At 37.9% G+C, this 15630-nt stretch overlaps 1 protein-coding gene across 3 annotated transcripts in view; it reads right to left on the reverse strand.

The window, feature by feature from the left end:
• The window catches only part of SRPK2 (SRSF protein kinase 2), a 128009-nt gene that overhangs the window by 34409 nt on the left and 77970 nt on the right, over nucleotides 1–15630 (reverse strand). For all 3 annotated transcript variants that reach the window (XM_050986934.1, XM_050986937.1, XM_050986927.1), the window contains exons 3-4: nucleotides 6384–6535; nucleotides 440–548 (exon numbers count right to left, since the gene is read on the reverse strand). In XM_050986934.1, the coding sequence (XP_050842891.1) occupies nucleotides 440–548; nucleotides 6384–6535 (261 nt within the window). The remainder of the gene's footprint in view (nucleotides 1–439; nucleotides 549–6383; nucleotides 6536–15630) is intronic.

Raw genomic sequence — 15630 nt, forward strand, 5'->3', positions numbered from 1 at the left:
TGAAATTACACTCAATGACAACTTTTAACAATACTCTGTTAACAGTGTAACTTAGTGAGAATTTAAGCTCCTTGATGCTAATATCTCTAAAAGAGAAATCTACTCACACATTTTATCATTTAATGAAGGTAATTATATTTTTTCATTAAAGATACAAAAGAAATAAAAATATAAGCTTATTCCTGCATGCTCAAGACAACATGCAAATTCAATAGGCAAAGCTAATTTGTCAAAGAAAATAGAATTACATTTATTTCTGAGAGCTTTTATAAACGACACCATTAATCAAGAGCAAAATAAGACTGTAGGCATCTTTCTGCACAAAAAGATAGTAAACATTTACATAACTTGATCATGCACATAAAACAGAAGTTACTGCAAACAAAATAATGTATTAATAAAAAAGTTTAGGTATATGGAAAAAAATAAGTTTTCTTACTGCATATCCCAGCATAGCCAGACCGTAGAGAAGTGTCCCCATCCTAACTTTCTAATAACATGATACCGGCCATTGAAAAGATCACCAATTTTCACTGGATGATAGCCTCCTTTCATGAAAAAAACAAGTAGAAAAAAGAATATTTAGAAAATAAACAAGAATTCCCAGGTTTTCAAGTAACTTTCTTGTAGAATAAATTTTCCACTTCAAATTGTCCTGTACTATAAATAGGAAATATAAAGAAAACTCTAATGGTAAAAATTCTGCCTTGCTTGGCCTGGAGGGAAAAAACTCATGTCCTGTAACTACTGTAGAGTTTATTCATCCTTCTCTCTTATGGCTTTTATTTATGGTAATATAACCATCTGTTCTCTATTTCCTCAGGCTTATCTTTTATTTCACAGACAGGAGAGAAAAGATCTACATTATTTCTTTATCATATTTGAAGCCTCTCCAGTCAACATATTTTGGATGATTGCAGAATCTCAACAGAGATTGTTTTAATTCCCATTTGCTTTCGAGTAATAAAAGCAGCAATAAAATACTTCCTGAGAAAATGTTAAGAACAATGCAGACTTCATTGATGCTCTTCTACTTGGCTCCTTATCCACAGCAGCAATGCATTTTTCTGACATCTGAGGGTTTTACAGTGAGGAGGAAGAAGAGAGAGCAGGCAGCTCTGGGCTGTGTCTGGAACTGCTTTTCCATTACTAAAGTCTGCAGTCCAAATTTAAACCACTACACAGGTTCTCCACAGCCCCACTGGGCAGAAAGGCCAACAGGACAGAGGAAGCTGGAGCTCAGGTTTCTAGGAGGTGTAATTGAAGCCTTTTATTTCCTTTGTATTTTGGGAGACATTCTTAATCTTAGTTAAACACAGGGAAGACAATGAACACATAAGATTTTTATTCAGACCTTAACACACCAACAATAACATCCATAATTTTGCCTAAATTGCAAACAATTAATAAAGCTGCACCATGCAACCCTGCAGGACATCAGCAGCAGAATCAGAGCAGCTTCCAAGGAACCACTTATTTATCTCTTTCTGGTCCTTCACAATGTCATGCCCAACTGCCCTGTAGCAGGATCTCCAGTTACTGACTAAACCACTTAGAATCAGGAAAACCTCCAACTACTTTCTCAAAGTTTCTGGATCTGTTTTGAATCCCCTGAAAATCTTGTTAGAACTGGTTAAGACAACAATGTGAATTTATAACTTAATTCCTTGAATTTAAAACAGAGACTGCTCTCTTATCTCCTTTTATCTGTGGGAACAGTGATGTCAAATCTGGATATATTTTTATTCTCTTTTTGCTAATAACATCTTCTGCCTTAACAGAAGTTCAACAGTTCTTTTATGAACTCTCCTATGCTGCCAGAGGAGAATAATAAATTTAACACAACTGTGCTGCAGAATTATAACGATTACACACACAGGAGAAGGATAAAGCTTAAATGACATATTGTGTTAAATGCTGGTGTGTCTAACAAACTATTCAACACACAGAGCTTTGATATATGTGTGCTATGGTGTAACTGCAGGCTTAGCAAACAGCAGACACAGATTAACCCAAAAGCTGACCCTTCCCTTGGGGAAGACCTCCCCAGCCCTCCCATTACTAGGAAGGAAATGCTCATGAAAGCTGCCAGGACAACTCACCCAGGACAGCAAAATGATACTTTCATTCCCACTGCTGAGTTGTGCCACCCCCAGTAAGGATGCCCACACTGCCAAGCAGGAGCTCCTTATTTCCAAACCAAAACCCAGATCACTTTTGGAACACCTGACTGGATTTACTCTCCACTAGAGAATGAGGGACCTGGACTTACTGAGAGCAAGGGCTGACTATTATACTGTCCATCTGCAAACAGAAACAGCATCAGCCACAGATGAAGCCCAAGCCCATTGCAGCTTCACTATTACAGAAATTTTGCTGAATAAATGCAAATACATGAATCGGTACTGATACAAAAATTAGAAACCAAACTAAATTTGATTTTGTCTATTTAAGCATCCTTCTAATAACTGCTGATGGAGATATTTAACAATCTGGGTAAATATAATCATTATTTAAGACAGCTATTGACTGGTTTAAAACAAACAAACAAAAATCTAATTACTTGGTAATTTTTTTCCCAAAAAATTCTATGCTGGATGATGAAGTCACAGATGCAAGAGCAAAGTTAAGAGAACATACAGGAATTCTACCTTTCCATTACTGCAAAGGTATGCATTTGTGAAGTGAATCAAATCTGATGACCTGCAAAATTTATATGAGACTTCCACACAGATACAGCATCACAGATAAAAATATGTTCCTAGGAATAGTTTAGGCAACCAAGAGCCTTTTAAGTCTAACTCTACAAATAGCTTTTGGCTTACTTGTGCTTCAAAGGGTCAAAAATAATGAAAAACTTGTGATGGTTCCTTCCCATCAGAGACAGAAAAGGAAACAGCACAGAGAGGAAATCAGACAAAGACAACAAAGTTAATGAACAGAGGCTTGACAAGTTATTTTAGTAAACTCTATGTGTTGGTAGCATAACAATACTATATACGTAAAAATCATGTTGATTTGATCCCTACACCACTGTCATAACTAATTATAACAATACCCCAGCATATGTGACAGATGCCAACAGTGGGAGCATATATAGCATATGAGTATATATATTTCACAAGATACTTTCCACTGTCCTAAGTCACAGCAGGAGCTGTTTTGGAAATAATCTGCTACCATTCCTGTACATGTTACTCTCTGATTATTCCTATCAGCAACATATGCATTTACAGGTTGTGGACAAGCACGTAACAACCCACTTAGTAATGTGCATTTCAAAAACTGGTGTCATCCTATGATGAACCATTTAAGTTCTCCATGATACCAAAAGTGTTTCTAAGTATTAGTAACAATAAAGCATCTACGCAAAATTACCAAGCTGATAAAAATTATGTGCTTTTGTAAAAACAATACTGGCATTTAAAAATATGCAATGTATAAGTGGCACTGCTGAAAATGTAACACACAAAAAACATCACCCTGTTGTACTGCAGCACAGATAGAAAAAAAAGTGTCTCCCACAGCTAGCTACATGCATGCAAGAAGGAGGGTCAGAAAAATGAGGTCATTATTCCTGAATGTCTCCTGAATGTATTGGTAATTGTAGCTGGCTCATTCTATGTTTGTAAAGGGAATTATTCCCTTTGTGAACTGGATGAATGGGAGACATCTCCAGGGGGCAGTGAAGATGATCAGAGAAGCAAAAAATTCCAATTACATCCATGACACAACAGACTCTTGCAAACAAAAAAATTACCAAGTGTTTCAAGGCTTTTCAGAGAAGAAAAACTAGCTTTACAAACTACCCCTCAAAAAATCATGCAGTTGGATGTTTGATAGTTCCATTCCTTAAATAAATATTTGAAAAGCATTTTATGCAAATTCAGTAACACAAACAGAAGTAATGTCACAGACTTCAACAGGCCCTGGAGGAAGCCCCCAGGGAACGGAAGTCAGTCTGCTTTTCACAGATGGCTGCTAGTCAGTCTCTTTCACATCAGGTGCTAATACAAACCGATCCAATTTCCTCATTAAAAAACACTACTATGACTATTTACTAACCACCATGTAATGTGGTCAAGATGCAAGCCCAGCACACAGTAACATACTCTTAAAAATAAAAGTAGTAACAAAAATACTCAACAGAAAGTACAGCTAACAAGCCATATGTTGAATTCCTGAAAAAAATAATTATATCCTCATCATAAAAATTCCCCTCCTATAAAATTTCAGACTGGGGTTGAAAAGAGATGAAGTATGCTCTGGGCCTCAGTCAAAAACCCTGGAAGACTGCCATTTTGAAGACAAAATTAGGAATAAAAGAGACACTCCAGTAATAAATGATAATTTCCAAATCTTTATCTTCCCCTTGCTACCCAAAAGAGAAAAAGATACTCAAACTAATAACACATCTCTCAAAAAAAATGGAAAATGCATCTAAAAGCCATTTGGGAGTTCTTTAGCAAATAACTTACTCATTCCCTATAAAGAATATAAAATAGATAAACAAATCCCAATGTGGTAATGCAATTCAGATTCTTATGGAGACCCTCCCTTCAATTCCACCCCAGCAGACTAAAAGAAGGAAATGCACTGCTCAGCTGTACAGGAAATTAGAGTCAGAAAATAAGCAAATCCTCTACTGAAGCAAAAAAAAGCACTGCTCCCACAGAAACAAATAATGATCATGACATCCAAATGAACCAAACCTTGAATCATCCTTAATGTACTTTAAAAAATTCAAAGCCTCAGGATCACAAGAATTCAGAAGAACCTTTATGCAGACACAAGTTCCCTTTAATTTTTCAGGAAGCCTACAAGTATGCTTAGTGTAATGCATTTTATTTCAGAAGTATTCAGATCTCACTACTGACCTGCTCTAGTTAAACAGGTAACTCATAAGCAGGCTTTCAGCTTAGACTATTTTTTTGTTTTGTGATCTAGCTTCTGCAGATGGTGACATTTTGCAAGGGTTACTGGAAAACAGACAACAGCGGATTGTTTGAAATTAAATGCAGCTCTTACTTCAGGAAAGAATAAAACCAGAGCTTTGAAATGCTTAATCTCAAGGAAATACAGATGTTTGTGAGTATGCAGATGTTTAAACAAACCCTTATTCACTGGGAGAGCACGTTAAAGACACCAAAAGACATATCTTACAGAACAAATGTGTTTTAACACAAATAATAAAAAACCAAACCAAAATACTTGACCATGGTTCAGCTACGTGTTTTTCTCTTCCCTGCAGCAGACTTTAACATCTAGTTTGAGTTTATCTTTGGCTTTCACTATTAGCATTTGTAAGCCACTTATACATTTGAAATATATTAATAAAACTTCTCACACCAAAATGAAATAGACACATTCTTTCTGTTAAATATGTAAAATACAAAACACTTTTCCAGGCTAGGAAGGGGAATCCTTGAAATAGCATATTTCCAGGCTTATACAGAAACTTCTGATTAAGAAGACATTATCACATTTGACACAGGAAATGTTTTTTGGTATGAGGACTACAGAGTACCAGATACAGTCATTGTGCATAGAGTGCTTTCTGACTATTCAAACATACTGATCTGGAGAGATAAAATTCTGATGTACGTATTCTTGAAATCTACTACAACAGGTAACCCAGAGTTGACAGAACTTTTATTTATCATTTTTCATCTAAGTATAGAGTACATTCTACCCTAGTGGGAGCAGACTTGCAACTTTAGCAGTGACATTAAAATAAATTTAAGTATTGACACTGTTTTATCGCAGTCATGCTTTTATGCATTTAATCATATTTAAAACCTGAACATAACCAATACAAAAATTAAGGAAATTGAGTTAAAATGAAGATGTAGAGAGCCTCAGACAACGCTGAGAGCTGTGAAATACACCACGTGGAAAAGAAGCATGTAACATCAGAGGCTAGTGCAAGTGAGAGAAGAAAGGAAAAATAAAGGATACAGTTTAAAAAAACAAATTTACGCAATGCTCTTAATGGTACCAAAGCATTTCAGAACAATTTGGAGTGCAAGAAGAGTTGTTTGTCTTGGTTTGGGTGTTTTTGTTTCTCTTACAACTCACATGAATCAAGGGAAGTTTATTCTCTGTTCTTATAATTGGGACATCAGAAAGAATACAGGGATGCCATACTTGTGTATCTACTGAAAAATGTATAAACAAGCTATGGCTAAGTGAAAAAGCAATGCTGAGGACAATAATGAATTAGGAACAGCTCATCATTTCAGGTCCTGATGCATAATTGTTTCAGGACCTGAAATGACGAGCTGTTCCTAATTCTTGTAAATTCCATAATTAAAGATCAGCTCTTTAAAAATCCCTCAAGAACCAGAACTAAGACTGGCCTGACAGTGTTGACCTGCACTCACCTTTACAGTAATCTGCGGGATCCTCCTGCTCCTCATCGTCGGAGCCCAGAATCTCCTCCTCGGGCTCAGGCGGGGCGGGCTCCGGCAGGGGCGGCGGCGGGGGCGGCGGCGGAGGCGGCGGTGCAGAGGGAGCTTTCTGCTGAGGCTCTGGCCTGCAAATGGCACAGAGAGCACACTTAGCAAAGAGCCACCGCACTGGGGTGCCCAGCCCTGCAGGGGAGATGAAAAACCAGAGCAGCGCCTCACGTTGTCACGGTCACCTCTCATATCCCCCTGGGGACACTGGGGAGGCGCGCACAGAGAGGAGCCCGGCCAAGCCAAGAGCGGGTCTCAGGTCAAAGAGCCTGCAAAAGACTCCTAAAGTACAGAATCAGATACAGACGAGCTTTTGAAATTCCTGACGAGCAAATGAGACGTTAGACCCACCAACAAACAATCTTCTAAAGAAACTGACCCGAACCTCAATGCACTTCTCATCTGTAGCTGCTGCCAACACTATGAAAAGCTGTATCAGTATACAAAATACTGAAAACATCTGCTAGAAAGAAAGAGGAAAAAAACCTCTTCTTCCTAGGTAGAGGACAATGCTCATCATCCCAGGGCATATCATATGCTTGAATATGCACTAATTTAAAAAAAAAAAAAAAAAAAAAAAATCACCGAAATCTGACACCACCAGGCAAGAGATTTTTTTTTTTGTCTTGCAGCTCCTGTTTTTTTAAAAACACAACTAAAATAAAATATATTTTATATCCTGTTCCAAAGAAAGCTGTACTTGGTTACTACAAATTACTCACATTTCAAAACTGAGTATTATTTTCCACAGACTTAAGTCCAGGGTGGAAGTGATTTGACCTGTCATATAATTTAGAAAGCCTTCCCCAAAGAGATTGATGCTGTTACTTTTTGTATTCATATCTCTTGCAAATAAATAGTATACACTTTCCAAATGCATTTGCAAAGTAACTTAAGCATTTGTACCATCAAAAGCTGCTCTTACATCTACTTCAAATCAACCACATCTAAAAAACACCATATTAACAGTATTTTGTCCTTCATGTAATAAAAAACCATAAATCTGTAATTGGTTGATATTTCAGCACCTACAATTAAGATCCAAATACTTCATCATGAGAAAAAACTGTACTTATGTTTATCCCACTTCTAAGTCATCTTCCTCATAATTCTTTTTCCTTTTAAAACACTGCAATTGTTCAAGACAGACAGACAGACAGAGAGACCATTTGGTGTTAAAGAGAACATGGCTGGTCAGAAACAAATGCCACTGCACAGCAGCTGCTACTACGCCTTTGCTTAAAAGGACATCACTACAAGCTGCACTGCATACTAAATTTATCTGCCTGCTGCCCCTTTCAGATAAAAAAATTCTTCAGACAATAAATGGTCAGATTTAAAAAGGGGTATTTTGAACTAATTTATCAATGATTTAAGTTATTATGAGAAGTGTCATGAAGTAAATGAATTTACATCAGTACCACATGCAACTAGGCAGAAGAGAAAGAAGGAATCCATTTGTAGGATGAAAAATAAAAATATTTGCAGGTGTTCCTACTTAAAATTATGTTGGTTGTTTGCTTCCCTCTTTCATTTCTGGCTCCCAACAGATGTCTTTATCTGGTACACTGAGAGGAAAGTAAACTGCAAATGGAAGGTTCAGCACATTCTCTGTCCAGCTACTCCAAACCGGATTACTGACCCTCCTGGTTTCATGAACCAGCCTGGTTTCATGGTGCCAGCAAGCTCCCAGTGACAGTGGCAGCTCCTACACCTGATCTGAAGCTTAAACCCAACAAGCCATCACAAAAGGACCCACATTACAAACACTGAAACTTCATCTGCTGGGCACAGGACCATTTTGGATACACAGATCAAGAACTAGGAACACCTAAAAATAAAAAACTAATGGTTGGACTTAAGGGGCCTAAAAGTCTTTTCCAGCCTAAGTGATTGTACAAGCAAGAAGAAGAATGCATATTGAAATAGCCTGTACTTCATCCATGTATCTGAAAGCAGGGTGCAGGAATACAGGCACATCCATCAGTGCCTGGACTCCCTATTTTGGGTGGTACCATCATCTTACTTTGTACTGACCACAAATGTCCATGCTACTATTCTGGTCACATGAAATGGTACAACTATAGACAAGTCCAGGGTAGGGTAGGGAAATGCAGTGTGGTGTAAGTTCAAAAATTCATTGAAGTTAAGAAAACAGGGCTCTTCTGAGTCCTTCTCAAGCTACTGTATTTGATTTTGGTTTGAAATGGGTTATTTTTCCTGTCTTCAATCCCAGTTCATTTTTATATACAGAACTGTTTTCTTACTGTCCTTTGTGGACACCAGGAAGGAAGGAAAGATATCACTGTATTTTGTTCCAGAGACATTTGTGATTTTTATCTGCAAATAACAAAACACTGCTTTACACTTGGAACATCTTGGGTTTATGAATTTAGCTTTGCTTGCATCTTCGGGAGCAATCAAATATTAGTACAGAAAGATGAGGGAAGGAAAGAAACATACTGAGTTACATCAGTCTGACTGCTAATTCTGCATTTTTGGCAATTTTTTCCTCTAGTTTAGAATTCTTAGCAAGAGATTCCTATCACTCTTTGGTTTTTTCACTTTTACTTTTCCAGGATATCTGTAAAGACCAAGTCTTCAACACTTCAGTTGATGGCTTAAATTCTGCCTACAGGTTGAGTAACTCATCCTGGCATCCCCAATGCAATTGGCTCTTCTGCCAATTCATAGTTTCACAGTGTTAGGAAGGACATCAGTGAGAAAAGACCAGTTTTGCTATTTCTGAATGGCCTTTTATTGAATTGCAAAGATAAGCTATGATGAATGCTTCAACAACATCTTCATTTGCAATTTAGGGCATGAATATACAGTTTACTCAGCTTAGATTTCATTTTTTCCAGTAGAGTCTTGTTAAATGTAAATTATTTTTTCTTTTGAGTAAACTTTAAAATATTGTTGGCATTAAAAAATCCAAACATTTAAAAACCTGAGTCACAAACACAATCTCCGTTTCCTTTTCAGAAATATAATCGTCAAACACTATTACAACATAAAAAGCTATTCAACAACCATTATTTCAAGTTATTAGATTTTCTCATTCCTAAAATGCTATGTAATGATATGCATTAGGTAACACATGCATGCAGAGATAAATATTAAACTTGTTTTTCTTTCTTCTGAAGTAATCACTTGGTACTCTGTGGTCTACCACTATTAGACTGTTCATCACCATCCAAGCATAAACACTTAATTAACACAAGAAGATGACACACCATTTCTAGACTCTCAGTATTTTGTCAGCAGGTATACAGAGAACTGACCATTTCCACAGGCTACAATGACAAACCTTATAATTGTATTGAAAGAAACACTAAAAACAATTAGCAAACACTAGCCAGCATTTTTTGTCTTTTAATTACTGCCTTTTCCATGGGCAAAAATAAACTTACAGCAAAATCCAATCAAAATACAATTAAATCCTATTTTTAAACTGCTCTTAGAGGGAATACTTAGTAAAATACAAAAGAAAAGCTGAAGTATTTCTCCTCTACAGTGAACTTGAAGCAAAATGCGTCAAAACCCTGCATGGAATCTTACAAAAAATCAACTGCCCACTGTTATGAAACATAACATTTCTGACAATTTAATTTTACTGTTCTCTCACATGGACATGTTGCTCCATGCTCCCACTGGGTAACAGACAACAGTAAAAGCAATCTCTTTAACAGTCAAACCTTAAAATGCTGAGAATATTATATTATGAGAAATCCAGAAAATTCCATTCATTTTTTGTTGTTGTTGATATTGTGGGGTCATTTGCAATTCTTCTGTTCTAGAAATGGTAAAACAAGAGCAGTGAGAGTGATTAAAATCACAAAATGCCTTCCATATGGAAAGCATCTGAACATACCTGAACTCTCCAACCAAGAAAACAAGACAACAGAGTGCTACAAAATCTAGAGAGATACAGAGAAGGCAAATAGGCAATGGCTGTCCATTGCCTCATCCCACACACTGAGCCAAGTTGATGGAAAAACTCAAAAAAAGGAAAAAAAAAATTATGCAATATGATGGTAAAAACTAAGGTGAACTTTTTTCCCTTGGGTATCATGAATACGAGAAGTTATTTAAGTTCAAATAGGGCTCAAAAAATTTATGGAAGAAAAACTGACTGATGGCTAACCCAGGACTGCCTGTGACTCTGAAGCCCAGCAGCCTGGAATGTTAAAGAGCATTCTGCACACCAGGGCACAACCCTGCACTCCTCCCCAGGAGCTGCTGGCTCTGCTCCTGGCCAGAGGGAATGGAGGAGCACTTGGGTCTGTCCCCATGCAGTCATTCCATCTTCAGACATTCCTTTCTTTTCCTCAACTAATGAATGATTTCCATTACTAAAAACCAAAAGAGACTTCAGGCCTATTTATCTGAAACCCTAACAGACAAAAAATATGTTTTCATTATGAAGGAATGGATAAGAATCTCTTGCAGGCAAGAGTGCTACAGAAGAAGACTACCTGAGGAAAACCTCCTGTTCCCATGGGGAACAGGCATACAACAGCAGGAATCTCTTTGAACACTGTACTGCACTCCTGGTGACTACTTTTAGGTAAGCAAAGCTTTACCTTGGAAGTGGCTAAAACCTGCACCTGATTCTCCTACCTTTAGGAAAGCATCGTTTCAGAAAGACATCAGACTGTGTCAAATGAAAAAAAACTTGGGAGAAAGAAATTTGTCAGATTAAGAACTACCTCAATCTGAGGGAAAAACAAAACTCCCCTTTAAGATTTTCAGATGAACACAACCAAAGACATTTTTTGCTAACAGAAAATGCAATTAAAATTAGGTCAAATGACTTTTTCATATATTGAATAAAATATGGAATAAACTATATTCTAGTTTATATGAACCTTTTGCCGTGTCCACAGAGGTTCTACAGGGAATTTCAATCTGGAGTGGTAAAAAAGAGGAAGCAAGGGGGAGGGTGAGCATCAGAATTACACTGTAAGCCTCCTAAGAGAGAAGTTTTACAAAAATCTACTACTGAGTGTGGGTCCATCTCTCCAGCTCCTAAAAGCAAAAGCTTTTATGCTTCTGGGAAAGGCTCTCAAGGTTCTGTAGAGTTAAAAGTCTGAATCTCTATAAAGAAATTTCTTACAGCTGTTATTAATTGCTGAAAGTCTCAGCTATTTGGATCTCTTTCTCATTTGTACAAATGGTGTCTGCTTTATGAGCTGAATTCTTGCCTGCTCTTTTTTCTCAAATGCAAATTTAGCTTAATTAGACAGGTGCCTTCTAACACTGAGCTCTTTGAACTGGAGGCAGCCTTAAATGGAGGCTTTCTAAATAAATTCACACATATAAAACAAACAACAAAAAACATAAGGAAGATCAAAAGAACTCTGAAGGCATCACTCAAGGAACAAAATTATGTTCCATGGTTCAAGAAAGACTTTAAGTGGATTATAATTCATAATATTTTAAAATTGCAATAGCAATGGTAAATTATTTGTAATTTAATCATTCTTTTTAATTACGCCAGAGGTCATCTTACTGTTTTTAGAAACAAAGTCTACAAATCCTGAAGGAAACAGGGCATAAGGAGATGTGTTTTTAACTAACTCCAAGAAATTGTTGATGTGAACTTCCAGGGACAGCTTTGCTACACATGAATAGCACTATTTGTGTTCTTACTGTAGTACAAAACCGTACTACAATCTCCAATTCTAGAAAATTTATGCATAAAAACAGAGAGCACTGGTATGTCACAAGCATGAAGCAGTTTCTACATCTGGTCATTATCAAACAAAATTATAATTCCTCCTGGGACTGTAAACATTCCTTCCAAAGATACCATCCTACCATCAAACATTAATAGAAGCACCAGTAAAAATCCCTCCCAGAGAGAGCAGGCTGAGACATGGTAGCTTTTGTAACCTCTAACAGCAACACAGAATGAATTTTTCATTCCCATCTTGCTTACTAGTCCTCTGGAGGCCACCCTGGGCTTGAATGCACACTCAAAAGTCCCAGTGAAATGCCAAGGAAGGCTGCCTTCTTCCATTCCAAACAACAGCCACTATAAAAAAATGCCATTTCATGCAGCAAGTACTGCAGTTTTGCCACGCCACCGCCCCAGCCCAGCATCACAGGAAGGGCACATGGCCAAGGGCTCAGCTGAGGGGACCCAGTAGCAACCTGCCATTACATCAAATCACATCCAGGATGAAGCAGTCAAGTCTGCTAAGCTTAGGAGGCAGCTCTTAAGGCCTTTCTCTGATAAAGTTACACCATGTTCTCAGAAGTAACTGGTTTCAAGCTCTGAAAGTCAGTCCCAAATGAAATTTTGTTCTCAAACAAATGCAAGTCTGTTAAAATGTTAAGACAGTAAACCAGAAGCCAAATCTACCCAGAAAGCCTCCAGCTTAACTGGACTAAAAAACTAATGTTTTCTTCCTCAAACACTGTTTTTCTCACAGAGTTGTATTTTCCAGACGAGTATCCATTACAGACTTGCAAAGGAAAAAAAAAAGTCACCAGTTAATTAAAAAACAAAGACCCACCTGGCAGCACAAAAAGAAAATAAATAAATAGATACTCAGCAGCTTGTACTTACCTGTATTTCTAGTCACCAGTAAAGTGTTGTAAAGGCTGAGAGTATGTTAAAATCATAGAATATTTTGAGTTGGAAGGGACCAACCAACCAGCATCATCAAATCCATCTCCTGGTCCCTCAGAGGACAGCCCCAAAAATCACACTGCGTGCCTGAATGTTTTGTCCAAATGTTTCTTAACTATGTCAGGCTTGCTGTTGTGACCAGTTCCCTGGGGTTCCAATGCCCAACAACTATCTGGGTGAAGAACTTTTTCTCAGTATCAAACCTAAACCTCCTTGGCTCACTTCATGCCATTTCTTCAAGCCTGTAACTGATCGCATGAGTGAAGAAATCAGTAACACACCTTCTGCAAAAGAGGTGACTGTCAGATCCAGCTTCACAGAGAGACATCAGGCACTGGGCAACCTGAGACCTGAAGAGTCACACCTACCATCAGGGGTGTCTGGGTGGAGTTCCTGGTCACAGCTAATGCAGTGATTCCAGCAGCTACCAGGGAATGAGTTCCAATGCATGACCAGACCAACCCTGAGCAAGTGTTCACTGCTGAGGCTGGGGATGAAGGTGCCTCTTTGTGCCCTTCTTCACCAACTACTGACTCTGTCCATTGCCTCTGTTAGCAGCTCCCAGATGTCATGGTCTGGTGCCTGGTTCCTGGGTTGCAGGTACTTGATTTTTGCACTCTGACAGTGGAAGAGCCTCTGTGAAGAGGAGCCTTTCCATGCCCTATTTGCCTGCTGTGGCTGCCTGCACTCACTAGGGGCTATACTTCATAGGCACAGGGGTGATTACACTGTGTTTTAATCTCCTACCACTGCTACGGCAACACCCAAGTCTCATCAGGTGGTCCCACAAGAGCTTTTGGCTAAAAAAAATAAGAAATTCCAAAGAGCCAAAGTGGAGAAACAGGGCTGTCATAAATCCATGTATTATGTACTGTTCAATGAAGAATACAGTTTCTTATATATACATCCTAACACATCAAAATAAAACCTCCACCTGAAGTACATCAGATATGGAATACCACTCCAATGCAATGATAAAAAATGTGTTATAAAATAAGCTAGTCTCATAAACCACACAGGAAGCTTCAGCTTCTTCAAATCCTCTTGCAACAAGAATCCCTTCTCACACTGCAAAGCTTCTTGCTCTAAGTGCAGCAATCTCCACTTCTGACCAATAAGACAACCTAGCAGATGGTGACAGCAATGGCCACTATTTTGACTTTTTTCTCCCCTCACCATGAACACACGATGGATTACTTTTAACAGAATGACTCATGACTGTATAAATGGAAATTAATTTTTTACTTTCATTCTGGCCTGTTGTGCTGTAGTATTTTAATTTCTGCCTTTCTCTCTGGCATGTTAAATTATAGTGTCTCTAGTCTTTCTATTAATAAGATATAATCAGGAAACATGCTGTTGTTGCTTCAGTATCCTACAGTTGCCACTAGCAACAAATTTACATGTTTTGAAGGAGAGGGGAAAGAATCGCCCTCTGCTCTCCAACAGCCCTGACCCTGGTGAAGTTAGCAGATTGAACTTGATTTGGCACCAAAACTACTTAAGTGACTGACCATTTGAGGTTAAATATGGACTGAAACATGAATTCATAACTAAATTACAAAATACGGGATTTAGTCTTTATTACAAGACAATAACTCCTTCAAGAAAGTATATATTCATTTATTCATTAGAAACAATACGGACACAACTGAAGACAAATGAAGCAAAATGAGCTGCAGTAAACCAACAAATGCAGTGTTTCACACCCCTTTTTACCCATTTAACAGCTTAGTAAAAAGGATTTCATAGGCATAGTAAAATTGTAACCCTTCACTTAACATCAAATACAGTCGAGCAGCAGAGTACCTCTCGCCTTTGGTTGGTTGGTTTTTTCCTGACCCCTAAAGCACCCTGGTAAAAAGTAATCCTGACTTCATGTAATCATCTCAGTGCAAAAATGCATTTTTCATGTCCATATTTACTTAATGTTTAGAAGACCCATTCATCCCATTAAGGGCAAATGCATCATGCTCTGGATTATGTCCGGGAACTCAATTCTTCAGGCAATGAGGAAAGGGTAAGCAGACAGGCATTTTGCATTGGACAAACACCGAGGGACGTAACTGGCAGGTGAAAAAAACAGAGCCTAAAGGAACAAGACTGCATGACTAAGCCAGCAATTTGAAGAACCACTCTGTCTGCTGCAAATACAAATATTTGCTGCAGTGATAAATTCTGAATGCTCCACTTAGAATTCTATTGATACCAGAATTCTCATTAACCTTGCTTTCAAGAAGCCAGAACAAGCATTTTACATGAACTCTTTACATTAACACAACTCTTTTTCACTAACAGATTTTCTTTCTAAATAAAGAATTGCACTCAATCCTTTAAAAAACACACAACTCCTCTCCCAAACTTCCAAATCCCAGTAGCATTTCCTCTATAAAACAAGAGTTTTAATAAATCTCTTTACAATTCCTACTAGCACCTATGGAAGTACCCAGCTTCCATTGCAGTATCCTTAAACCTGATAGAAGCAGCTAAACAAGCAACTTGAAACATTTTAACTATCAGACAGAAGTTGCA

This window comes from Serinus canaria, chromosome 1A, assembly GCF_022539315.1.
Source record: "Serinus canaria isolate serCan28SL12 chromosome 1A, serCan2020, whole genome shotgun sequence".
NCBI classification, from domain to species: Eukaryota; Metazoa; Chordata; class Aves; order Passeriformes; family Fringillidae; genus Serinus; species Serinus canaria.